At 51.7% G+C, this 24,705-nt stretch overlaps 1 protein-coding gene across 1 annotated transcript in view; it reads left to right on the forward strand.

Moving 5' to 3' along the window:
• LOC133118005 (spectrin beta chain, non-erythrocytic 5) overlaps positions 1–24,705 on the forward strand; it is a 37,641-nt gene that overhangs the window by 12,051 nt on the left and 885 nt on the right. The window contains exons 9-32 of the mRNA XM_061227596.1: positions 350–427; positions 1,090–1,205; positions 3,388–3,550; positions 6,281–6,426; positions 6,518–6,620; positions 6,971–7,120; positions 7,621–7,770; positions 8,443–8,696; positions 9,490–9,628; positions 10,086–10,280; positions 11,036–11,188; positions 12,723–12,940; positions 13,813–13,996; positions 14,119–14,274; positions 14,564–14,854; positions 15,791–15,910; positions 20,304–20,399; positions 20,888–20,956; positions 21,651–21,737; positions 22,143–22,234; positions 22,745–22,830; positions 22,974–23,043; positions 23,925–24,055; positions 24,337–24,465. Coding sequence (XP_061083580.1) covers positions 350–427; positions 1,090–1,205; positions 3,388–3,550; positions 6,281–6,426; positions 6,518–6,620; positions 6,971–7,120; positions 7,621–7,770; positions 8,443–8,696; positions 9,490–9,628; positions 10,086–10,280; positions 11,036–11,188; positions 12,723–12,940; positions 13,813–13,996; positions 14,119–14,274; positions 14,564–14,854; positions 15,791–15,910; positions 20,304–20,399; positions 20,888–20,956; positions 21,651–21,737; positions 22,143–22,234; positions 22,745–22,830; positions 22,974–23,043; positions 23,925–24,055; positions 24,337–24,465 — 3,376 coding nt within the window. The remainder of the gene's footprint in view (positions 1–349; positions 428–1,089; positions 1,206–3,387; positions 3,551–6,280; positions 6,427–6,517; positions 6,621–6,970; positions 7,121–7,620; positions 7,771–8,442; positions 8,697–9,489; positions 9,629–10,085; positions 10,281–11,035; positions 11,189–12,722; positions 12,941–13,812; positions 13,997–14,118; positions 14,275–14,563; positions 14,855–15,790; positions 15,911–20,303; positions 20,400–20,887; positions 20,957–21,650; positions 21,738–22,142; positions 22,235–22,744; positions 22,831–22,973; positions 23,044–23,924; positions 24,056–24,336; positions 24,466–24,705) is intronic.

Genomic DNA, 24,705 nt, shown 5'->3' on the forward strand with positions numbered 1-24,705 from the left:
AAAACCCACATTTTCAAACTCTACCTTAGTCCTCCCTCCTGATTTCCCCTGCCCCTCCTTTCTGATATCCCTATCCTTGTCTAACCCCCCCCCCCCCTAAAAAATAAAAAAAATGAAAATAAAAAATAAAAAATAAAGATTCTGATGACAACTATGTTTAGAACAGCATTTCCTGTGTATTTTGCTAGTTTCTGGATGTGATGCTCTGACTTATGGTAGAACCTATGCACTTGTAAGTCGCTTTGGATTAAAAGCGTCTGCCAAATGACTAAAATGTAAATGTAAATGTAAAAATAACGCGCCCGATGTCTCTAACGTGTCGGCCGACCTCTGCTCGGCTCTGTTTCAGAGGAAGAGCGTGTCGGTGCGGAGTGAGCGGGAGGGCAGTGGGGACCGAGAGATTCGGGACATCGGGAGCCAAGTCATGGTGAGGACTGCGCACTCTTAACACGCCCAAAATTACAGACACTGCTAACTCAAACGCTAACTGTCATCTCAACGCTAACTAACAAACACTACTGACCCTGAGCATAAGTCTCACTCACCCTAACTGACAGTGCTAACCCTAACTAACAAAGACTGCCAACCCTAAGCCTGACAAATATTGATATGAAAAGCACACTTTAAAAAAATATTACGTTCAGTTTTAGCTCATGTAAATATGTGACAAAGCAACACCTTATTTATGAATGTGATCTTTAACAGTATTTCTACCTGCAACCTCTGCGTGAGTCTCCCATCTGCATGAGCTCTTTAAAACTTTTAACAACTGTGTACTGAAGAAACAATTTTAAAATAGTTTATGACCTCTAAAAGTTATAGACATTGCGGTCTGGCATAACTGGCTGTTGCTCCAAACTTGACTTTGGTCTACTGGGGTTTCCTTCCAGCACAGATCTCCACTGTGGTTGTGTAAAATAATTAATTTCCATCTTTAAAATAACCATGTTTGACCTAACGTTTTTTAAGAGCATGAAGTATATCTTGTTCCAGGCCAATAAATCTCGTCCAAATGTGTTGAGTAATTTCCTCCGCCCTCCCCATCTCCAAACCCTCCCAACCCCAAACTCTGCCTGCCCCCGTTTCCAGATGCTGGAGGTCACAGTATCCCAGCTGTCCAAGCTCCACCCAGCCCTGGCCGAGAGGGTGTTTCAGAAGCAGGGGGAGGTGAAGGAAGGGTGGACCCTCCTCCAGAAGGCGGTCAGGTGGGTGTTTCCTCCCGTGTTACAGCGGGCCCGTCCCAATCGCTTATTCTCTCCTCTTTTCTCCCTTTCCTTGCTTCTGTCCCGACCCGATCGAGGTCCGCCATCTTTAAGGACATTCCAGTCCCTTAAATGTTCCTTCTACGAGCTAGGAGTAGATGTTAGGAACTCCCAAACTTTCCTTCGAGCAAGAAAACATTACATTACATCTTAGCCAGAGCGATGTACAGTTGATTAGACGAAGCAGGAGACAATCCTCCCCTGGAGCAATGCAGGGTTAAGGGCTTTGCTCAAGGGCCCAATGGCTTTGCGGATCTTATCATGGCTACACCGGGATAAGAACCACCAACCTTGTGTGTCCCAGTCATGTACCTTAACCACTACGCTACAGGCCGCCCCTAACATCAGCACATCCTTTTTTTTTTCGCGAAATCCTGATTGATCTGTGGATCTGTGGATCCACCTCTCCCCACCTGCCACGTCTGTAACCTACGTGGCTTCCAACTGACGTTTGAAGGAGCAAGGACCTAATTTACCTAATTCAGGTTCTCAGGATTTCCCCGTATTTAGTTATTGTCCTTTCATCTTTTCCTATCCTCTCCTAAAGTGCAGGGCTAGGGGCAAGAAAAGGGACAACTTTCTGTTGCGCATTAGTGCCGTGCTACTTCTTCTGTGGCCACTGTGGCCTGAAAAACATTCTAGTTGACCTTTTAGTTTGCGTGTAGTGTTGCTTTCATCTGTTTGATGTGTTTTGTATTTGATGTAATTAAGCAAAATCCCAAAAGGAGTGATTTTTCTGTTTGATTTTTTAATTTCTGGAAGCTTTGACCCTTCCACAAAAGGCTCATTGATTTCTTCCCAGCTTTGTTATATTAAAAAGGTCCTGTTTTTACTTAAGGACAAGTGGTGTTGTTTATGCTCAGGACCTGGATCTATTAAGCGCTGTTATTGTTCTTTACGGATGAAAAGAAACGGGGAACACGCTTCTTCCGCGCAGAACACACAGGGTGAAAGGGCATCCCACGCTGTGTGGAAGAGTTGAGCAGTGCGTAACGGTCAGTGGTTCGATCCCCGGTGTAGACACAATAAGATCCGCACAGCCGTTGGGCCCCTGAGCAAGGCCCTTAACCCTGCATTGCTCCAGGGGAGGATTGTCTCCTGCTTAGTCTAATAAACTGTACGTCGCTCTGGATAAGAGCGTCTGCCAAATGCCATTAATGTAATGTAATGCTAATTGACCGGGCCACTCATACACGAGCGGGTCAGCGAGTCTGGCAGTGTTCCAGTTCGCCTTTATCCGGTTACGGCAGTAGAACGGTGGCCTGCTCGTGTAGACCTGTGGTAGACCCCCGGAGGATTCCTGGGGTCCCCACCGCGTCAGACGCACGGTCGTATCGTCTCGCTGCCCCCCCAACCCCCCCCCCCCCCCCCGGGGATGCTGCCGTTCGTCTGATCGGGTGATGTCATGGCGTGTGGGGCCCTGCGATCCTGACCAGGCGCCCGGCTGTGAACGCTGACGGGAAGGGAACGCAAAACTTCCACTCAGCCGGGAGCGCGAGCGTCGTCGTGGAGACCATTCTTGGCAGCCGCTGTGTAATTGCATACGGTAATAATGACCAGGCCCAGCTGTCGAGCCCTGATGTCATCGTGGAGCGTTATGTTATATTACGTCGTTCGTGCAGACGTGAACCTTTCAAGAGCAGGGGCTACAGTACATCACTTGCTGAATGGGCCTGTGTCCTTTCAGTTTTTAAGAGATCAATTGTGTATGAATGGAAATGACTCCATTAATGATTACATACAGTAAAAAAACCACATTTTATCGAAGGATGAAACCTAGCCCACAAGGAACTTATGCTCTTGTAAATCGCTTTGGACTAAAAGCATCTGCCAAATGACTAAAATGCAAATACAATCAGACATTCATGGTGAGTTGACATTTGTCAAACATCATCCCTTATGTAATATCTAATGCTTCTACCTTTGCCAATGGTGTTATTTTGTGTGTGGATATTACCTCCTGTTCCTTTGTCTGAAGGTGTCCATAACTATGCCTGTGCATCGTCTGAGGGCGTCCATAGTCATGCCCGTCTGGTGTGCTTAGGTGTCCATAGCAGTGCCTGTCCAGATAGTTCTGCCACACACAGCACTGGCAGTTCATCAGGACCCCGTTCTTTCTCTGCAGAAATGAGAAGTCTGCCCTCCCCCCCACCAGCCCCGATTTCTCCAGGAGGGACGAGGACCCTCTGACCCCCTGCAAGGAACAGCAGTGCAGCATGGGAGCTGAGACGCAAAGGATGATGGGAAAGGACATCAAAGAGGAGCAGAACCGGCTAAAAGGACATGTGGTCAGTACTGTGTTCAGTGTGCTGGTGCGGTCAGTACTGTGTTCAGTGTGCTGGTGCGTTCAGTACAGTGTTCAGTGTGCTGGTGTGGTCAATACTGTGTTCAGTGTGCTGGTGCATTCAGTACTGTGTTCAGTGTGCTGGTGTGGTCAATACTGTGTTCAGTGTGCTGGTGCATTCAGTACTGTGTTCAGTGTGCTGGTGTGCTCAGTACTGTGTTCAGTGTGCTGGTGCGGTCAGTACTGCTGTCAGTATTCTCAACCACATTCCCAAGGACCTGTCTCTATTTCACGTTCTCAGCTGCATGTGGAAAAGCCCCCTGGGGCGTAGTGTGCCAGGAGAGTGGACTTTTACACCTCGGGGAAGCTGGGCCGGGTTCTGGAGAGAAGTGTAAACGTGTTTGACTGTGTCACATCCTCATTAGCGTCCGTGAGCTCTGAGAGACACACGCAGCTCGGAGGAGAGACTGTAAAAACCCTGTTTACTCTGGCGCACACAGTCCACGCGCTTCCCCCAAAACACCCGGCCACCGCAGCACCGCACGCCAGCACAAACACACACGCCTTTTACAACTTCAAATCTAATGCTTTCATAAATAAACATTACGGTTAAAATAATATCTTTACGCAAAAGGAAAATAAAGGAGTGTATTCTCGTTGGATTTATATAATATTAATAATGTTGGTTATTTTATTGGTCAGTGGAGAGAACAGGACCACATAGAGCTACTCGTACTACAGAACTGGACACAGTTGTTTGACCATAATTATACATGAATAAGGCAGTGATGTTATGTCTCTTTTGCTGTATTGCCTTTGATTAATGTTTTATATCCTGTAGGATACTGGAACTAGGGTAAATTTATTAGACCAAAACCATTAACTAATTAAAAGACCAAATCAGATGAAGGCTAAATGTACAGTATAAAGTTAAATACAAAACACTGAACATAGACCAGTCTTTCCCAACCACAACCTAATGTATTCTGCAACCACAGATGAACTCTCTCTTCATTACCAAACTATCTTTCAGAGCCAATTGAACTTTCCAGACTGCACTCTCCTTTACTGTCCGTGTGTGTGTGTGTGTGTGTGTGTGTGTGTGTGCATGAGTGTGGTGGATTGGTGTGTGTGTGTGTGTGCATGTGAATGAGTGTGTATGGTGCATGTGTGTATGTATGAGTATGTGTGGTGTACGTGTGTGTACGCGTGTCTGTGTGTGTGTGTACATGTGTGTGTGCGTGCATGAGTGTGGTGGATTGGTGTGTGTGTGTGTGTGCGCATGTGCTGTGTGTCTACTGTATGTGTGTGTGCGCGTGTGTGTATGTATGAGTATGTGTGGTGTACATGTGTGTGTGCGTATCTGTGTGTGTCTGTGTGTGTGTACGTGTGTGTCTGTGTGTGTGTGTGCGTGTGTGTCTGTGTGTGTGTACATGTGTGTCTGTGTGTGTGTGTACGTGTGTGTCTGTGTGTGGTGGATTGGTGTGTGTGTGTGTGCATGTGAATGTGTGTCTACTGTATGTGTGGTGTACATGTGTGTGTGCATATCTGTATGTGTCTGTGTGTGTGTACATGTGTGTCTGTGTGTGTGTACGTGTGTCTGTGTGTGTGTACGTGTGTCTCTGTGTGTGCACGTGAGTGTCTGTGTGTGTGTGTGTGTACGTGTGTCTGTGTGTGTGTACGTGTGTCTCTGTGTGTGCACGTGAGTGTCTGTGTGTGTGTGTGTGCGTGTGTGTCTGTGTGTGTCTGTGTGTGTACGTGTGTGTCTGTGTGTGTCTGTGTGTGTGTGTGCGTGTGTGTGCGTGTGTGTCTGTGTGCGTATCTGGGTGTGTCTGTGTGTGTGCACGTGTGTGTCTGTGTGTGTGTGTGCGTGTGTGTCTGTGTGTGTGTGTCTGTGTGTGTGTGTGTGTGTGTGTGTGTGTGTGTCTGTGTGTGTGTGTGTGCGTGTCTGTGTGTGTGTGTGCGTGTGTGTCTGTGTGTGTGTGCGTGTGTGTGTCTGTGTGTGTGTACGTGCGTGTGTGTGTCTGTGTGTGTGTACGTGAGTGTCTGTGTGTGTGTGTGTACATGTGTGTCTGTGTGTGTGTACGTGAGTGTCTGTGTGTGTGTGTGCGTGTGTGTCTGTGTGTGTGTACGTGAGTGTCTGTGTGTGTGTACGTGAGTGTCTGTGTGTGTGCGTGTGTGTCTGTGTGTGTGTACGTGAGTGTCTGTGGGACACACTGGCAAGGCGCAGTGCTCTGGACTCGGTTGGTGGTGCGTGGTGTGGGGTAGAGGAGTGTAAACACGGTGTTTGGCTGATTTTGGGTGATAATTAACTCCAGATGGGCGAAGCACAGGCCAGACGGACAGGGTGGGAGTGACATCACCACACAGCTCAGGAACCAGAAAACAGCCAATCAGAACTGAGGGAACTTTTTTTGCTCATCAGCAGTAACACGAAATATTATAAGAGCTATTCTGGCCTTCAGGAAATATATATTTCAGTCCTTCCTTAATACTCAGAGTAGATACGACACTCAGTCCTGGGTATTCAGGCCACATTGTGTTGATTCATGTTGGGAAACTGTGGAGACTCGCTAAAATAAACTTACAACAAGGGGGCGCTGTTTGACTCCCCCCACCCCTATGTGGGACACTCATATAACACTCTAAGGTCACACACACTCATGTCACACACACTCATGATCCACACACGTCACACACACTCATGATGTCCATTTTGTGCTCTTGTGAGCAGAGTGTGGGGAACGCCGGGAGAAACAGGAAGTCGACCGGCACCCAGGAAGAAGAGCTGCTGTCGCAAAGCCACGCCCCCTCAGGCACAGGAAGTAGCATCGTTCGCGCGGATGACATCACTGGCAGACCTCGGTCCGGGAGGGACAGGTGACACTTGCGGCTCATTCTCTGTTCAGACCCGCGTTGAGCTGGAGACCAGTGAAATTACAGCCACGTGCTGCCTCTTATTTTACACCAGGAAGCAAACGAGCCAATCCAAGCCCGGCACTCTGCCAGGACAGGCACAGCCCCGCCCACAGATGCACACACAGCTGCAGAAGTTTACTGTGTCAGCAGACAAGGTGCCCGCTCTCAATCTTTCCATCATGCTGGTGTGTGTGTGTGTGTGTGTGTCCTGCTTACATTATGTGGCATCTCTCTCTCTCTCTCTCTCTCTCACTCTCACGCTCAGTCTCTCTCTCTTAATTCAATTCAAATCAGCTTTATTGGCATAGTAAGGGTGCACATCGCCAAAGCATACACTGACACACGACAGAAGATGTACGTAATGAAGATGTAAAATGCTACAAAATCTACAAAAAATAGCACATACAATTTGGCAATGCATTTAATAATTTTGCTTTTCTGATTATACGATTCTCTCACTCACACTCTCTCTCTCTCTCTCTCTCTCTCTCTCTCACCTGCAAAGACGCTCTCGTGGTTGAAGGACAACGTTGCCATGGCGACCCAGACGTGCTGCCCGGCGACCCGTGACGGGTTCGAGGCGGCGAGGCGTCGTCAGGCGGCCCTGGAGCAGGAGATCCAATCGAACGCCGCCCGGATCGAGCTGGTGAAGAAGGTGGGCGTGGTCACGGCTAGCGACGCCTCCGCCGCGATTGGTCAGGCAGGAGGGACCTGAAGGTCAACAGCAGAGTGTCACAAAAGAGAGAGGTCCAACCTAGAGGCTAAACTGGCCAGCCCTTAAATCTGCTCATGCAGACCGCAGCGCTGTTTTTACACTGGGTCCCCAGGGAAAAGGCTCTTACCGTGAGCTGTTGATACGTACTTTTTGGATAGCCGAGATTGTTAGGTACGGAACAGAAGGTTCATTTTGGGGGAAATGTAGCGTTAACACTTAGAAGAAAAGCAATTTATCTCGCAGTTGTTCACCATCGCACATGCACAGCGTCTTGAAATTGAGCGTTTTCTTTGGCCTTTCTCAGAGAGGAACAGTAGACTAGCGTAACTACACACACACATGCTCACTTCCCGGCCTCTCGTGCGGCTAGGCTAAAGCGGAACAGGAGCTGGTAGTTCAGTTCTCCTCACCGTCTCTGTCGACACTCTCGCCCGCTGCAGGAGGGGCGGGGCCTGGTGAGAGCAGGGCATCCTGGGAGCAGGAAGATCGGGCAGTTCCTGGAGCAGCTGGAGGCGCTGTGGGAGGAGCTGAAGAGGAGGCACAGGAGGAACCTGCACCTCCTGCAGGAGGCTGAGAGACTCAGTATAGAGGTGCACAACCACCCTTACCTACTGCACCCTTACCTACTATACCCTTACCTACTGCACCCTTATCTACTGCACCCTACACACTCACCCTCACCTACTGCACCCTGCACAACCACCCTTACCTACTGCACCCTTACCTACTGCACCCTGCACACCCACCCTCACTTACTACACCCAACACACTCATCCTAACAGACAGTTTTGCTCAGACTGACAGTGTTGCTCAGACTAAGAGATAGTTTTGCTCAGACTAACAGACAGTGTTGCTCAGACTAAGAGACAGTTAGCTCAGACTAACAGACAGTGTTGCTCAGACTAACAGACGGTGTGGCTCAGACTAACAGACGGTGTGGCTCAGACTAACAGACAGTGTGGCTCAGACTAACAGACAGTGTTGCTCAAACTAACAGACAGTGTTGCTCAGACTAACAGACAGTGTTGCTCAGATTAACAGACAGTGTGGCTCAGACTAACAGACAGTGTCACTCAGACTAACAGACAGTGTCACTCAGACTAACAGACGGTGTGGCTCAGACTAACAGACAGTGTGGCTCAGACTAACAGACAGTGTTGCTCAGAGTAACAGACAGTGTAACTCAGACTAACAGACAGTGTGACTCTGTGATAGGGAGCGTTAGCTGATTGGGTGTGTGAGCGCGGCGCTGTGTATCCCAGCAGGCCGTGCGGGTCCTCCTGCAGCTGGACTCTCTGGAGCGGGGGCTGCAGACGGTGGAGGCGGCCCTGGGGGGCCGCAGGGGGGCGGGGGACCCCCAGAACGTGACGGCGGCGGAGCAGCAGAGCAGTGAGCTGGAGAGGGAGGTGTCGGCGCGGGGCCTGCAGCTGCGCAGCCTGCGGCAGGACGTGGAGCGTCTGCGCAGACACCTGCAGACCCCGCAGCTGCCGCTGCGCCTGGAGCAGGTGGAGGAGAGGTGAGAGCCATCCAACCGCAGCGCGCTCACCGCTCAGACCCGTCAATCAATTACACCGCTCAGTACAGCGCGCCTGTCAATCAGTCACACCTATCAATCCACAGCGCGCTCACCCGTCAGTACAGCGCACCTGTCAATACATCAGACCTGTTAATATATCAGACCTGTTAATCAATCAGACCGTGCAGTCAGTACTGCAGTTATAATGCAGCAGTTTACATCCCTGTAGAATTCAGTCTGCACTGAGTTTGTCTGGGAGAAACTGCCACTCAGTTCAGGTGGAAAGAAAAATACAAAATTCCATTTTTTTAACAGCCGTTAGCGACTGTGTTGTGGCTGTGTTGTAGTGACTGTGTTGTGGCTGTGCTGTGGCTATGTTGTAGTGACTGTGTTGTGACTGTGTTGTAGTGTCTTTTTGTGGCTGTGCTGTAGTGACTGTATTGTGGCTGTGTTGTAGTGTCTGTGTTGTGGCTGTGCTGTGGCTATGTTGTAGTGACTGTGTTGTGGCTGTGCTGTAGTGTCTGTGTTGTGGCTGTGCTGTGGCTATGTTGTAGTGACTGTGTTGTGGCTGTGCTGTGGCTATGTTGTAGTGACTGTGTTGTGGCTGTGCTGTGGCTATGTTGTAGTGACTGTGTTGTGGCTGTGCTATAGTGTCTGTGTGTAGGCTGTGCTGTAGTGACTGTGTTGTGGCTGTGCTGTAGTGACTGTGTTGTGGCTCTGCTGTAGTGACTGTGTTGTGGCTGTGCTGTGGCTGTGCTGTAGTGACTGTATTGTGGCTGTGGCTCTCTCTCAGGTTCCGGCGGGTGCAGAGCGCCCTCACACAGCAGAGCTCAGAGCTGAGGGACACCCGCATGCTGACCGAGTTCCTGGAGCGCGTGGAGCTAGAGGAGAGCCAGGCACAGCAGGGCCGTTGCTATGGAGACCTGCCACAGGTGAGCCACACCTGACCAGCACACCTGAGTCACACCTACACCATGTCTTCTCTCACCTCAGAAAAGACCCAGACAGCGCAGCATGGCAGGGTTTGATGAAGAGACCTTGCAGTGAACACAGAACTTTACATCTTGAACTGTACATTTTCATAGTCTGACCCACATTGTGTGTGTGTGTATTTGTGTGCATGTGTGTGTCTATGTGTGTTTTTATGTGTGTGTGCGTATATATGTATATTTATGTGTGTGTCTGTATGTGTGTATATTTGTGTGTGTGTGTTTATTTATGTCTGTATGTGTGTATATGCATGTATGTGTGTATATTCGTGTGTGTTTGTGTGTGTGTATGCGTGTATGTGTGTATATTCAGGTGTGTGTAATCATGCGTGTGTGTATATTTATGTATGTGTGTGTGTGTGTGTGTGTGTATATTAATGTGTGTGTGTGTGTGTGTCAGTCTCTCCACAGCGATGCTGGCTGCAGGGTCTCTGTGCTGGGCTTGCAGGGGCACAGGGCCGGGGAGCCCCTGCTGGAGGGCATGGGAGACCCTGTGGAGGAGCTGCGGGAGGCGGTGGAGATGCTGAACGACACGGTGAGGGAGAGAGGCCGGTCCCTGTGCCAGGAGCAGGACCTGCAGGAGCTGCTGAGCCGGGTGAGAGGCCTGGGGCTGGGGGTCACTGCGGGGAGAGGGAGGGCCTGCTGAACTACAGTACACCCCATAACTACAGTACACCCCCATAACACCCCCATAACTACAGTACACCCCCATAACACTCCCATAACTACAGTACACCCCCATAACACCTCCATAACTACAGTACACCCCTGATAACTACATAACACCCCCATAACTACAATACACCCCCATAACACCCCCATAACTAAAGTACATCCCCATAACACCCCCTTAACACCCCAATAATTACAGTACACCCCCATAACACCCCCATAACTACAGTACACTCCCATAACACCCCCATAACTACAGTACACCCCCATAACACCCCCATAACTACAGTACACCCCTGATAACTACATAACACCCCCATAACTACAGTACACCCCCATAACACTCCCATAACTACAGTACACCCCCATAACACCCCCATAACTACAGTACAGCACCTAACTACAATACACCCCCTACCTAACTACAGTAGAACCCCAACTCCCCCATCCCTAACTTGAGTACACCCCCCTGCATCTGCCCATTACTCCACACATACATACACACACACACACACACACAGGGACAGTGCTTTCCTGCATTTGATCATACTGGGCTGAGGGAGAGGAGAGGGAGAGACTCACAGAGTAAGGTTTTTTTAAAAAGGTCATTAGTGTTGCTCCCCTCATATCTCCTGACCCCCCCCGCTGACCCCTCTTTACCCCCGCCCCCCTCCCCAGCACTCCTCCCTGACAGCGAGGATCGCTCAGCGGCTCTCCCGCGCGGCCCAGCTCGGCGAGGACGTGCAGGGGGCGGAGTCAGACATGGCCGTGCGCTGTGAGCCTGAGCGCTCCGGGCTGGAGGCCCTGCAGGAGCAGCAGGAGGAGCAGGAGGTGAGCCCCCGACCTCCGACCCCCGACCTCCGACCTCCGACCTCCGACCCCCGACCTCCGGCCTGTGTCACCACTCCAGGGCCATTCTGAGCCAGACAAGAGATGTAGGGGGTGTAGGAGCCTGCCTTGGCCCAGAAGTTAATGATCTGAGCTGCAGTCAGGAGCACACCCAGAGCAAACATTTTACTTCCCCCAAAAGACCACCGCTCCGTTTGGGGGCTGTAAGACATTACATTACTCATTAGTAATGTTATTTTGTTGACACTGTATCCAAAGGCGCTTACAGTAGATCAGACTATGCAGGGGCCAATCCCCCCCCTGGAGCAATGTGGGGGGTTAAGGGCCTTGCTCAAGGGCCCAACAGCTGCGCAGATCTTATTGTGGCTACACTGGGGCTTGAACCACCAACCTTCTAGGTCCCAGTCACGTACCTCAGCGAGCAGACTGTAGTCTGTCCCCTACAAGACCCCATTGATTGTGAGGGTGGGGGTGTGGTATGACTCATACTTGGGAAACGGCGTGTGCAAGCACAGCTGTGCGGATGCGATACCATTAAATAACAGAGATGACCTCATCTTTCAGCAGTGACAGAGGGCAGCAGTAACTCTGCAGGCATGCAGAGCACTCTGTGTCTCGATAACCGCCTCCAAACACTGTCCAACAGGCAAACACAATGGCGTCCAGAAGCACTAAAAGCGTTTGGTTATATAACGTGGCCGTAAAACCCCGCGTCTGGAGACAGTATGCGCTCGGAAATAAAGTGACAGGGGAGGTACATTTTTGTTGTTCAAGGATCAAATTTCCCAAATATAACATAACGTAACGGTGAAAACAGGCTATTCAGCCATGCATTTCTCGCCTTTTCCTCCCCTTAAAGTACTTACTGTTTAGTTTGCCTGGAAGCTAAATAGTATCTTGCACCGTATCAAGCCAGGTCTTCCAAGCAAAAGAGGTACAAATGAATTACATATTGCCAGCTAGGGGTACAATTGCATGTACTGCTCCAGCGACAAGCATTTGTACCTTTTTAGGCACTTCCTAAAAGGTGGGAGGTGGGAGGGGTGGAGGGTGGAGATGTGGGTTTGGGAGGTGGGAGGGTGGAGATGTGGGTTTGGCTGACAGGAGAGGTGGAGATGTGGGTTTGGGAGGTGGGAGGGTGGAGAGTGGAGATTTGGGTTTGGGTGACGGGACGGTGGAGGGTGGAGATGTGGGTGTGGGTGACGGGACGGTGGAGGGTGGAGATGTGGGTTTGGCCGACGGGACGGTGGAGGGTGGAGATGTGGGTTTGGCCGACGGGACGATGGAGGGTGGAGGGTGGAGATGTGGGTTTGGCCCACGGGACGGTGGAGGGTGGAGATGTGGGTTTGGGTGACAGGACGGTGGAGGGTGGAGATGTGGGTTTGGGAGGTGGGAGGGTGGTGGGTGGAGATGTGGGTGTGGGTGACAGGACGGTGGAGGGTAGAGATGTGGGTTTGGCCGACGGGAGAGGTAGAGATGTTCCGGACGTTTCCGTAACCCCCGCGCCCCTCCGCAGACGGAGCTGGCGGGGCTGGAGCGGGAGGCGGAGGAGGTGACGGCGCTGGCGGCCCAGCTGGAGGAGCAGTGCCCAGAGAGGGTGCAGGACCTGGCCCCTGCGCTGCGGACCACCCTGCAGGCCTCGGCCCAACTGCGCAGACGCTGCGCGGAGAACCGCGCCCGTCTGCGCAAATTCACGCAGCTGCGCTGCTTCTTCAGGAAATACCTCGCCATGATGTAAGAGCCAGCCACCAATCACAGCCGCCCTCTCATAATCACCAATCATATCCCCCCTGTGATATCATCACCAAATCTCCTGATATAATCACCAAATCACTGTTTCACCCCCTGATATCATCACCAAATCTCCTGATATAATCACCAAATCACAGTTTCACCCCTGATATCATCACCAAATCTCCTGATATAATCAGCAAATCACTGTTTCACCCTGATATCATCACCAAATCTCCTGATATAATCAGCAAATCACTGTTTCGCCCTGATATCATCACCAAATCTCCTGATATAATCACCAAATCACAGTTTCACCCCCGATATCATCGCCAAATCTCCTGATATAATCACCAAATCACTGTTTCACCCCCTGATATCATCACCGAATCTCCTGATATAATCACCAAATCACTGTTTCACCCCTGATATCATCACCAAATCTCCTGATATAATCACCAAATCACAGTTTCACCCCCGATATCATCACCAAATCTCCTGATATAATCACCAAATCACTGTTTCACCCCCTGATATCATCACCAAATCTCCTGATATAATCACCAAATCACAGTTTCACCCCCGATATCATCACCAAATCTCCTGATATAATCACCAAATCACTGTTTCACCCCGATATCATCACCAAATCTCCTGATATAATCACCAAATCACAGTTTCACCCCTGATATCATCACCAAATCTCCTGATATAATCACCAAATCACTGTTTCACCCCCTGATATCATCACCAAATCACAGTTATACCCTTTCCGGATATAATCACCAAATCGCAGTTACAAAATAACGGTTGCACCGCTGATGTAATCACACGCTCACCTCCTTGTCCTACCAATCCCGATCCTGACCTCTCAGCTCGTGGACAGAGGACACCCGTGACCGTATCTTCTCCGAGAGCGCGGTGCATGATGGGACGGGCAGCGAGCGGCCGGAGGCCTCGGAGATGGACGAGAAGATCGAGCAGAAGTTCAGGGACTTCGACGACCTGGCTGTGGCAGGGCAGAGTCTGATGGATGCAGGGCATCACCTGACCGAGCTGGTAACGCCCCGTTCAGCGTCACGCCTCAAACACGTTACACGCGTGTTACACGTGTGTCGCGCGTGTGTGGTCTGCACGTGCCACATACCCTGAATCACAGCCCCCCCCCCCATTCCCTGCAGATACAAGAGCGGATGGAGGAGCTGAGGAGCATGCTGGGATGGATCCTGGTGCGCTGGAGGTCTCAGAAACACCAGAAGAAGAACGGCAGGAAGGGGAAAGCAGAGCCCAAAGGAGACAACATTTACTCAGAGGCTACAGTCAGCCCTGCTCAACAGGTACAGTTATTCAGACTGAACTGTCATCGTTCTGCTACATAGGGAGCACTGCTTAGTTAGGGTATTAAAATCATACACAGATGTGCACAAAGACTAAATGAATGTCAGAGTTGCATCAAAGAACATAACCATAGTTTTTCCTTGTTTGTATATACGTATACATACATAAAGCACATCCATGAATATATAAATCTTTAATGTAGAAATCTGAAGTATGTAAAACTTAAATAAATAAATCTTAAATATATAAACACTGAAATATAACTGTCCTTCTCTTTGCTGTGCCTAGTCGGAGCTCCAGGGCTTGGCAGGCGCACCAGCCAATCAGCCGGCAGCAAGCCCCGGTTGCCATGACAAACTGCTGCAGACGGAGGGCGGGTACGAGGTGATGAGCAGCATGGGGCTGTGGGGCGGAGCCTCGGACACGCCCAGCCCACAGGCCCCGCCCCTCGTGCTCACACAGGAGACCAGCCCCCCGGCACTAGGGGGCGCCGTCAACCTCATCCTCAGCTTCTCGACACCAGGAGACCCGCAGGGATACACACCGGCGGGATGGGCGGAGACGGAGCCAGTGCACAGGGTGAGTACCCACAATGCACCAGCACACACTGCTGTACCACGGGCACACAACACACTAACACTACACACACACACTGCTGTACCACAGGCACATGACACACTAACACACACACACTGCTGTACCACAAGCACACAACACACAAACACTACACACGACACACTAACACACACACGACACACTAACACACACACACTCCTGTACCACAAGCACACAACACACTAACACTACACATGACACACTAACACACACACACTCCTGTACCACAAGCACACAACACACTAACACTACACACACACTCCTCTACCACAAGCACACAACACACACACACCACACGACACACTAACACACGCACACTCCTGTACCACAAGCACACGAGCACACTACACACTACACACTAACACAAACACACTGCTGTACCATGGGCACACAACACACTAACACTACACACTACACACTACACACTAACACACACACACACACTGCTGTACCACAAGCACACTAACACACACACACACTGCTGTACCATGGGCACACAACACACTAACACTACACACAACACACTCCTGTCCACAGGCACACAGTGCACAAACACACACTCCTAAGGAGTATTCTTGGAGTAACTGTGGCCCACGAGCACACAGTGCACAAACACACACTTCACAATGTGCTAACACACGCCCCTTGCCCACGAGCACATAATGCACTGACACAAAATATGATGTGGCAGCTTTGTTCAGATGGACAGGCTGTTGGTATAATAATAACACAGTGATGGTGTAACATCTTCCACTTAAACTCTGACTCCTGATCCCAGTCACACATATCTCTGTTTATCCTCTCTGCAGTCCTGTGTTTCAGCATCCCTCCCTCCCTCCCTCCCTCTCTCCCTCCTCCTCTCTTTCTTCACTGTTCCTGTCTTCTTCTCTCCTCCCTCAGCCAGTGGAGTCTCACTCCTCTGCTTGTAAAGACTTTTGGAGGCGTTGCCAGGGTCTTTTGGGAAATACGTTGGGTAGTTTAAAGCAAAAGAGAAAGATTTTCCGCCAGAGCATGGACGAGGTAATGGGTGTGACAGCGGTGCATGCCGTATTTTTTTGGGTGCATGAGGCCTGCGTTGTGCTCCGTCCTGCCCCGCCCTGCCCCGCCCGGCCCGGGGTCTGAACCCTACTAACCCTGCCGGATACCACACCCAGGGCTGGGCTGCTAGCAACCCTACCATGACCCCATATTTTTACATTCAGACGGTTTTAAAACATATGTTCTTCGTTTGTTGTCATGGTTGAACATTAAGCATGTGATGTGCATAAAATAAATTCAACTAATGTCTTTCAATAATAGTTTGTTTGACTAATGCATAGCTGTTAACCACTCAGCCCTAGTTTTCCGTATCGCAGTGTGTTGCGTAATAAGCAGCTGTACCAAATTATCAATAAATAAATCCTTGGAGGCCAAGGATGTGATGAAATGTATGATTTATGATTATGAACTCTTCCCTGTTTGATTTATGATTCTAAGCTCTTTCGTTGTTTGATATAAAGATTTAGCTCTGCACTGCAGGATATGAGCTCCCAGGGAAATGTGAGGTGAAGTTAAAGGTCTATATTATAAGCTGTTATAGCTGTGTGTTGAGGTGCATGAGAGAGCTGCTGCTGGTACATTAAGTGTACACTGATGGCTGCATACTGTGTGTGTGTGTGTGTGTGTGTGTGTGTGTGTGTGTGTGTGTGTGTGTTTAATATCAGTATGTCCCGGTTGTGTGACTGTCTCGCTCATGTTTCCTGAGACCTGTGATGTCATCAGGGTGCTCTGTGTGTGAGAGGGATGTCCCAGAATGCATTGCGCTCTAAGGCTCCATCTCTAACACGAAATAGCATCATATCATCATCATCATCATCATATCTTATCAGAAAAAAAAGTCTATGTTTTTAAAGGAATGCCAGGCTGTGGTCATGAGCATGGGGCTAACCGCTAATAACCCCACTCCTACGGTCCCCACAACACAGACCGTGCCTCTAACACACTCTCCTTCTCTCTGCTTTGCAGGTGAGTACCTATCTCCACGTTAGGGACAGCAAATCCGCTGTAGGCGGGAGTGTTACCCTGCCACGCCCTTCCTGCCACGCCCAGGCGCCCGCCTCTTCGTCATCCTCCTCCTCCTCGTGCTCGCAGGCGTGGGCCGGCCACGCCCCGTGCCACGCCCCGTGCCACGCCCCCGGCCACGCCCCCGGCCACGCCCGGCCCGGGAGCAGCGGTAGCTCCGTCCTCAGCGGCCTAAAACTCCGGACGAAGAGGAGGAAGAGGAAGAGGGACGCGCGACGCCACACCATCCAGAGGATCATGGGAATGGAGCCGGCGGAGGGCGGGGCCGGGACCTGCAGCACCCACACCTGGCCGCTGAAGGACAGGCAGCGGACGGACGGCGAGGACGGCGAGGACGGCGAGGACGCCACGGGCTACCTGAGGAACCCTCTGTCCCGGGACATCGACGCCGAGTGCACCGGCCAGTCCGACTACGCCGCCTCGCTGACCGCCCCCGCCGGCCCGGGGCGGAACTGCAGGCACCTGTCGCTGGGCTCCGTGCTGACCTTTGACCTGCGGAAGGACGCGGCGGTCATCCCCAGCGCGCCGGACATCATCACCATCGGCCCGGCCGAGCCGAGCGGGACCGGCCCGGACCCCCGCCCTGAGAGGACCGCCCCCTGCAGCACCTTCAAACTGAGGCGCTCGCGCCCTGCCAGGCTCGGCCCACAGGCCCGGGAGGGAGGGAGCCTTCAGAACGACTGCTCGCTGCCTAACCCGAAACCTAACCAATCAGAGCAGAGACAGAGCATGGTCACACTGTCGAACCCTAACGCTAGCCAATCAGTGGAGAGACATAGCATGGTCACACTGTCGAACCCTAACGCTAGCCAATCAGTGCAGAGACATAGCATGGTCACACTGTCGAACCCTAACGCTAGCCAATCAGTGGAGAGACATAGCATGGTCACATTGTCGACCCCTAACGCTAGCCAATCAGTGGAGAGACATAGCATGGTCACACTGTCGACCCCTAACGCTAGCCAATCAGTGCAGAGACATAGCATGGTCACACTGTCTAGCCCTAACGCTAGCCAGTCAGTGGAGAGACATAGCATGGTCACACTGTCGAACCCTAACGCTAGCCAATCAGTGGAGAGACATAGCATGGTCACACTGTCTAGCCCTAACGCTAGCCAATCAGTGCAGAGACATAGCATGGTCACACTGTCGAACCCTAACGCTAGCCAATCAGTGCAGAGACATAGTATGGTCACACTGTCTAACCCTAACGCTAGCCAATCAGTGGAGAGACATAGCATGGTCACACTGTCGAACCCTAACGCTAGCCAATCAGTGGAGAGACATAGTATGGTCACACTGTCGCACCCTAAAGCTAGCCAATCAGTGCAGAGACATAGCTTGGGCGCACTGACTGCTGACCTATCAGAGAGACAGGCCACATCAAGCAATTACCTATCAGAACAGAAACAGTGTGTCAGTATCCTGACTAACCCTAAACGATCAGAGCAGAGACGGACCACATCAAGCAATTACCTATCAGAACAAAGACATAGAATGGGCACTCTGACTGCTGACCTATCAGAGATGAGACAGACCAAATCAAACAGTCACCTATCAGAACAGAGGCAGACCACACTGAGCGATGACCTATCAGATCCCAGGCAGACCACACTAAGCGATGACCTATCACAGCAGAGACAGACCATATCAAGCAAATACCTATCAGATCAAAGACATACAGCATGCAGCGATTATCTATCAGGTCAGAGACAGACCACAACAAGCAATGACCTATCAGATCAGAAACAGACCACACTAAGCGATAGCATATTGGATCAGAGACAGGCCACATTAAGCGATGACCTATCAAATCAGAAACAGACCACAGTAAGCGATAGCCTATTTGATCAGAGACAGACCACACTAAGCGATAGCCTATTGGATCAGCAACAGACCACACTAAGCGATAGCCTATTTGATCAGAGACAGACCACACTAAACGATAGCCTATTTGATCAGCGACAGACCACACTAAGCGATAGCCTATTTGATCAGCGACAGACCACACTAAGCGATAGCCTATTTGATCAGCGACAGACCACACTAAGCGATGGCCTATTGGACCTCCAGCTGAGCCGTCTCTCAGGGATCAGCAGCCTGCAGGAGGAGGTGGTTCAGGAGTGGGACAAAATGGCCGCCGTGCTGGACGTCCAGAGACTGAACCCTAAATCCAGCGCTTCAACACGGGCTCATCAGTGGCCCACCCCGCTAACGGACCCTCCCCACGCCCCCCACCCCCAAACCCCAGAGCCCCCTCTGCCCCCCCCTCCCGGGCGGGTGCTGTCGCTGGAGAAGCTGGCGGTTAGCGGGAGTGGCGCCGTTCCCCCCGACCGCCGGCAGTTCGAGGAGGAAGAGGAGGAGCTGGAAGGCATCTGGAGGAACCGCCAGAGCATCTGCTCCGACGTTATGTACCAGCTGGCCTGGACCCCGCCCGGCCACGCCCACGAGCCCCGCCCGCAGGAAGCAGCACTGCTCTACAGGAAGCTGGTCACCGCCTCCGCGCCGGAGCTCCGCCTTCCAGCCGAGGGCCCCCACCCCAACCCAGACCCCCACCCCCACCCCGACCCCAACCCCCACCCGAGGAAGAGCCGCTCCCCCAAACCCCACAGGAAGTCCTGGGCCCACTTCCTGTCCTCGGCCCTGTCCTGCGGGGGACAGAGCGGCCTGGTGAACGAGACGGCCGCAGACTGCGTGACTCTGCCGCACGTCCAGGACCAGGAGAAGTATATCTATCAGTACAGAGAGCAGGAGGAGGAGGAGGAGGAGGAGGAGGAGGAGGAGGAGGGAGGGGTGGAGGCGGACACAGGCTGTCCGAAGGTGAGGTGCACTCTCAGGAGCTCGTCCACACACTGAAGCGCCCGCTCATTGCCCCCTCAGCCCACCTGTGTCCTGTGCCTGTGCTCCCACTGTAAACACAGGCCAGGCTGAGAGAACAGCACATCGACACACGCTGCTGTAGCCATGGCAACAGCACTGGAGCCAATAACTTACATGTAAACATATTAATAGGTAACACTATTAATATATAATAAGGTTCCAATTGAATTGGCATGAACTAATGTAGTTGTGAACAAACTACTACGGAGAGCTTCATTTGTACAGCTCTGTTAATGTACCTGTGCATCATTAATTCATGTTAACAACTACATTAGTGCCAATTCATGAACGTTATTGTTAGGTGTGACCTGTTAGTAAAACAAGAGCAGCACTTGTCTATGTTAGCCATGTCGTTAAATGCATCGAGACAACATAGTATTTCATAACTTAGTGCATCAGGCCCAGGGGAAGGGTAATGGGGGTTAAATTCGGGTTTTGTCGTTACAAACCGGATCATTTGCCCCCCCACCAGGTGCAGTCCATGAGCCTGCTGTCAGTCCACATGGGGGGGGGCCCGAACGCAGAGCTGGGACGGGGCCCCGCGGAGGGGGGGCCCGCCACGACCACGGTACACACAGCCCCCACCTGCAATACACACTGTGCATGTGTGACTGCGTTTATTAGGCCTGTTATGAGCACAGGAATCAATCAATCAATGAGCGAATGAATGAATGAATGAGCACATAATAATAATCTGTTATTTTGCTGAGGCTTTTATCCAAAGCGACTTATAGTTGATTAGACTAAGCAAGGGATAATTCCTCCTGGAGCAATGCAGGGTTAAGGGCCTTGCTCAAGGGCCCAACGGCTGTGCGGATTTTATTGGGGCTACACTGGGGCTTGAACCGCCAACCTTCCGAGTCCCAGTAATGTACCTAAACCACTTAGCTACAGGCTGCCCCAATTAATGAATGCATGAATGAATGCATGAATGAATGAATGAATGAATGCATGCATGCATGCATGCATGAATGAATTATGAATGAATGAATGCATGAATGAGCAAATGAATCCATGGAGTGAGCATGCCCCTGAGAGCCGTGTTCCGTGTCCCAGGGGCCGGAGTTCCAGTCCATGGAGGGCACTCTGGAGAGGAAGCACAGACTGCAGCCGGGCGGGAAGAAGGTGAGGGCTGTGGGGAGAGGGGAGAGGGGAGAGGGTGAGGGCTGTGGGGAGAGACAGAGAGGGGAGAGGAGAGGGGATAGGAGTGAGGGCTGAGGGGAGAGGGAGAGAGGGAGAGGGGAGAGGGGCTGGAAGAGGGTGAGGGCTGTGGGGAGAGACAGAGAGGGGAGAGGAGAGGGGAGAGGAGTGAGGGCTGACGGGAGAGGGAGAGAGGGAGAGGGGAGAGGGGCTAGAAGAGGGTGAGGGCTGTGGGGAGAGGGAGAGAGGGGAGGGGAGAGGGGAGAGGGTGAGGGCTGAGAGAAGAGGGGAGAGGGGAGAGGGGCGGGAAGAAGGTCAGGGCTGTGGTCAGAGTCGGAGAGGGGAGAGGGTGAGGGGTGAGGGGAGAGGGGAGGGGAGAGGAGTGAGGGCTGAGGGGAGAGGGGAGAGGGAGAGGGGAGAGGAGAGAGGGCTGAGGGGAGAGGGGAGAGGGGCGGGAAGAGGATGAGGGCTGTGGTCAGAGTCGGAGAGCGGAGAGGGAGAGAGAGAGGGGAGAGGGGCCGGGGGAGAGGGGAGAGGAGTGAGGGCTGAGGGGAGAGGAGAGGGGAGAGGGGAAAGGGTGAGAGAGAGAGGGGAGGGGAGGAGTGAGACTGGGGAGGGATTGAGGGACGTAAGCACTCATACCGTGGGCGGTGATTCACGCTACCCCACCCCCCTGCAGGCCCCCTGTCGAGCCTGGAGCTCCTCCCACGCCGTGCTGCACAGACACACCCTCTGCTTCTACCAGGACAGGAAGCACACCCTGAGGGTAAGGACCAGCGCCTCTGGGGTCTAAACCCGGCCCCCAAGTACCACCTCTGGGGTCTAAACCCGGCCCCTAAGTACCACCTCTGGGGTCTAAACCCGGCCCCTAAGGACCACCTCTGGGGTCAGACAGTCTGGGGGCATTACCCTGAGCTTACGGGGGGGGGGGGGGGTTGAGAAGGAAAAGAATCCATGCTCCATGAAGGCCAGTTTATAGTCCAGCAATGCCCTTCTCTCTGACAACGCCAAAGTCTGTATCGCGTGACAATGAAATGCTCATGAACTTTCTGCGATTTCAGTCGAGTGACACACACTGGACTATAAACTGGCCTTTATGATAAAGAGGCCAACAGGAAGACGCATCACACCAGATCCAGTTTTAACAGCCTTTGTTTGTTTTGCCACACAGAGCTCTGAGCCTGGTCTGCCGCTGAGCCTGCTGGGAGCAGAATGTTCTCCAGCTCCGGAGTACACCAAGAGGAGCAACTGCTTCAGTCTGCGGTGAGCGAGACCACCCTGATGAGCGTTTACCCTGCTACTTAACCTGCCACCTAATCATCCCCTGATTTAATTGGCAAAAAAAAAGTGATTTCCCTCTCCACCACAGCTGGTGTGTGGTGAGCATTCTGGCACAAAATGGCTGCCGTGCATCACCCAGATGGGTGCGACATATTGATGGTGGTTGAGGCGAGTTTTGGCTGAGTTAGCCATGCTACATAAACAGGCTGAGTTAGCCATGCTATGTAAACAGTCTGAGTTAGCCATGCTACGTAAACAGGCTGGGCTAGCCATGCTACGTAAACAGGCTGGGTTAGCCATGCTACGTAAACAGGCTGAGTCAGCCATGCTACTTAAACAGGCTTGAGTTAGCCTGTTAACTGTGTGTGTATTGTATGTATTGAGCTGGCTGTTAGCTGCGTGCATTGAGCAGACTGTTGGAGGTGTGTAATGAGCAGGCTGTGCGCGGTGTTGTGTTGGGGTGTTCTGAGTGGCCTGCGTTCTCACCCCCAGGCTGCGTGATGGCTCAGAGTTCCTCCTCAGTGCCTCCTCTCGCTTCCTGATGAGGAAATGGTTGCTGAAGATCCAGGCAAATTCAGGTAAAAAAACACCTGCAGTGAGACTATCCACAGGCCAGTCTGTACAGATATACTTTACCACCACTGTAGAAAGCCACTGACTGTATGTGTGTGTGTGTCTGTTTGTGTTTGTGTGTGTGTGTGTGTTTGTCTTTTCTCACTAGGCCTCAGTGAGTCAGACCCTTCCAGACGTATCTCAGAGCCTGGCTCACAGGACAATCTGCCCATCACCCAGTAAGAACTGTTATCAAACTCCCATTCCTACCAGTTACACAACCACAACAACAAGACTCCCACTTTTTAATCCAACAAGTGCTGAAGGACTGAAGACCAGAAGAGGGAGTTTCATATTTTCTTGTAATATGAGTATGTAAATATTAATTTAACTAGTATTACATTTACATTTTAGTTCTTTGGCAGACGCTTTTAATCCAAAGCAATTTACAAGTGCATAGGTTCTTCCACAAGTTAAAGCAATACATCCATAACTAGTAAAATACACATGAAGTGCTGTTCTAAACATACAGTCATCATAAGTGCAATTCAATAATTTCTTTTTTTTTTTGGGTTAGACAAGAGGGATAGGGATATCGGAACGGGGGGGGGCGGGGTAGGACTAAGGTACAGTTTGAAAAGGTGTGTTTTTAGTCTGCGTCAAAATAGGGGGAGGGATTTGGTAGGCAAGTCATTCTACCACTGAGGAACCAGAGCGGAGAACAGGTGTGAACGTGCAGCTCGACCGCCAGGTGCTCGTGGTGAGGGAACCATAAGGCGACCAGAGCTGGCAGACCGGAGTGGTCTAGCTGGGGGGTAGGGAGTGATTAAGGATTGGATGTAAGGTGGGGCAGTCCCCTTAGCAGCCAGAAATGCCATCACAAGGACCTTGAATCGGATGCGTGCGGCAATAGGAAGCCAGTGGAGGCCAATGAGGAGTGGGGTGACATGAGCCGACCTGGGCTGACTGGTAATCAGGCGGGCTGCAGCATTCTGGACCAGGGCGGCAGTACAACATTGGAACATTTCAACAAAAAGCGTAAATTATTTTTGGGAGCACTATCAGACTATCAGTATCCCCCACCTTAATGCCACCCCCCCACCCCCTCTCTCTCGAGAAGGAGTCACACGGGCACAGCCAGAGACAAAGAGATCATAGTCCTGACCAGAGCTGGCACACAGAACGCACCGCAGCACCATGGGATCTTGGAGGACCTTTCCCCCCGTTCATCTTCAGACGCAGGTCACAGTGGTAAGCGTCGCACCCCTCGGCCGAACGAGCACGACACGTCACAGTCCATTAGTCATCTAGCATTTAAAATGCTCTGCATCATAGTTTTTTTTATATGATTCCGGATAATGTCATGCGGTTTTAATGCGTCATATTATGTCCCTGGTTGCATGCATTCCGTTGTGCGTCGCTCTGGATAAGAGTGTCTGCCAAATGCCTGTAATGTACCGTGTTATGTCATATTATGTGCAAACTACAAAGCATCCTGAGTAATTACCCCCCCCCCCCCCCCCCCCCCCCAGACTCCTACAGCTCCCTGCGGCGGGCGGTGAAGCAGAGGCTGTCTCAGAGACCCAGGTTTGGGGACCCCTCCCCGAGCGACAGTCTGGGGCGCCCCAGCAGCAAGCGCCGATCACAGTCCTTCACGTCAGGTAAGCCCCCCACCTCCCTCCCCCAACAGCCCACCTCAATCGTAGACCTCGTTTTCACATGCTGCTACGATACCCTGTGTTTGACATCGTCGACTGTCAGTCAAACTGACTCCCCGCCCTTCAAAAATCCCCCCCGAAACATTTGTCTCACTCACATATATATATGTGATATCGCGGAAGTTTGTGTTGCTCTAACGTCCGTTTCGCGGCGTCTTTAAACCGAGCTGAAGCTCTAACGCG

This window comes from Conger conger, chromosome 18 (genome assembly GCF_963514075.1).
Source record: "Conger conger chromosome 18, fConCon1.1, whole genome shotgun sequence".
Taxonomy (NCBI): Eukaryota; Metazoa; Chordata; class Actinopteri; order Anguilliformes; family Congridae; genus Conger; species Conger conger.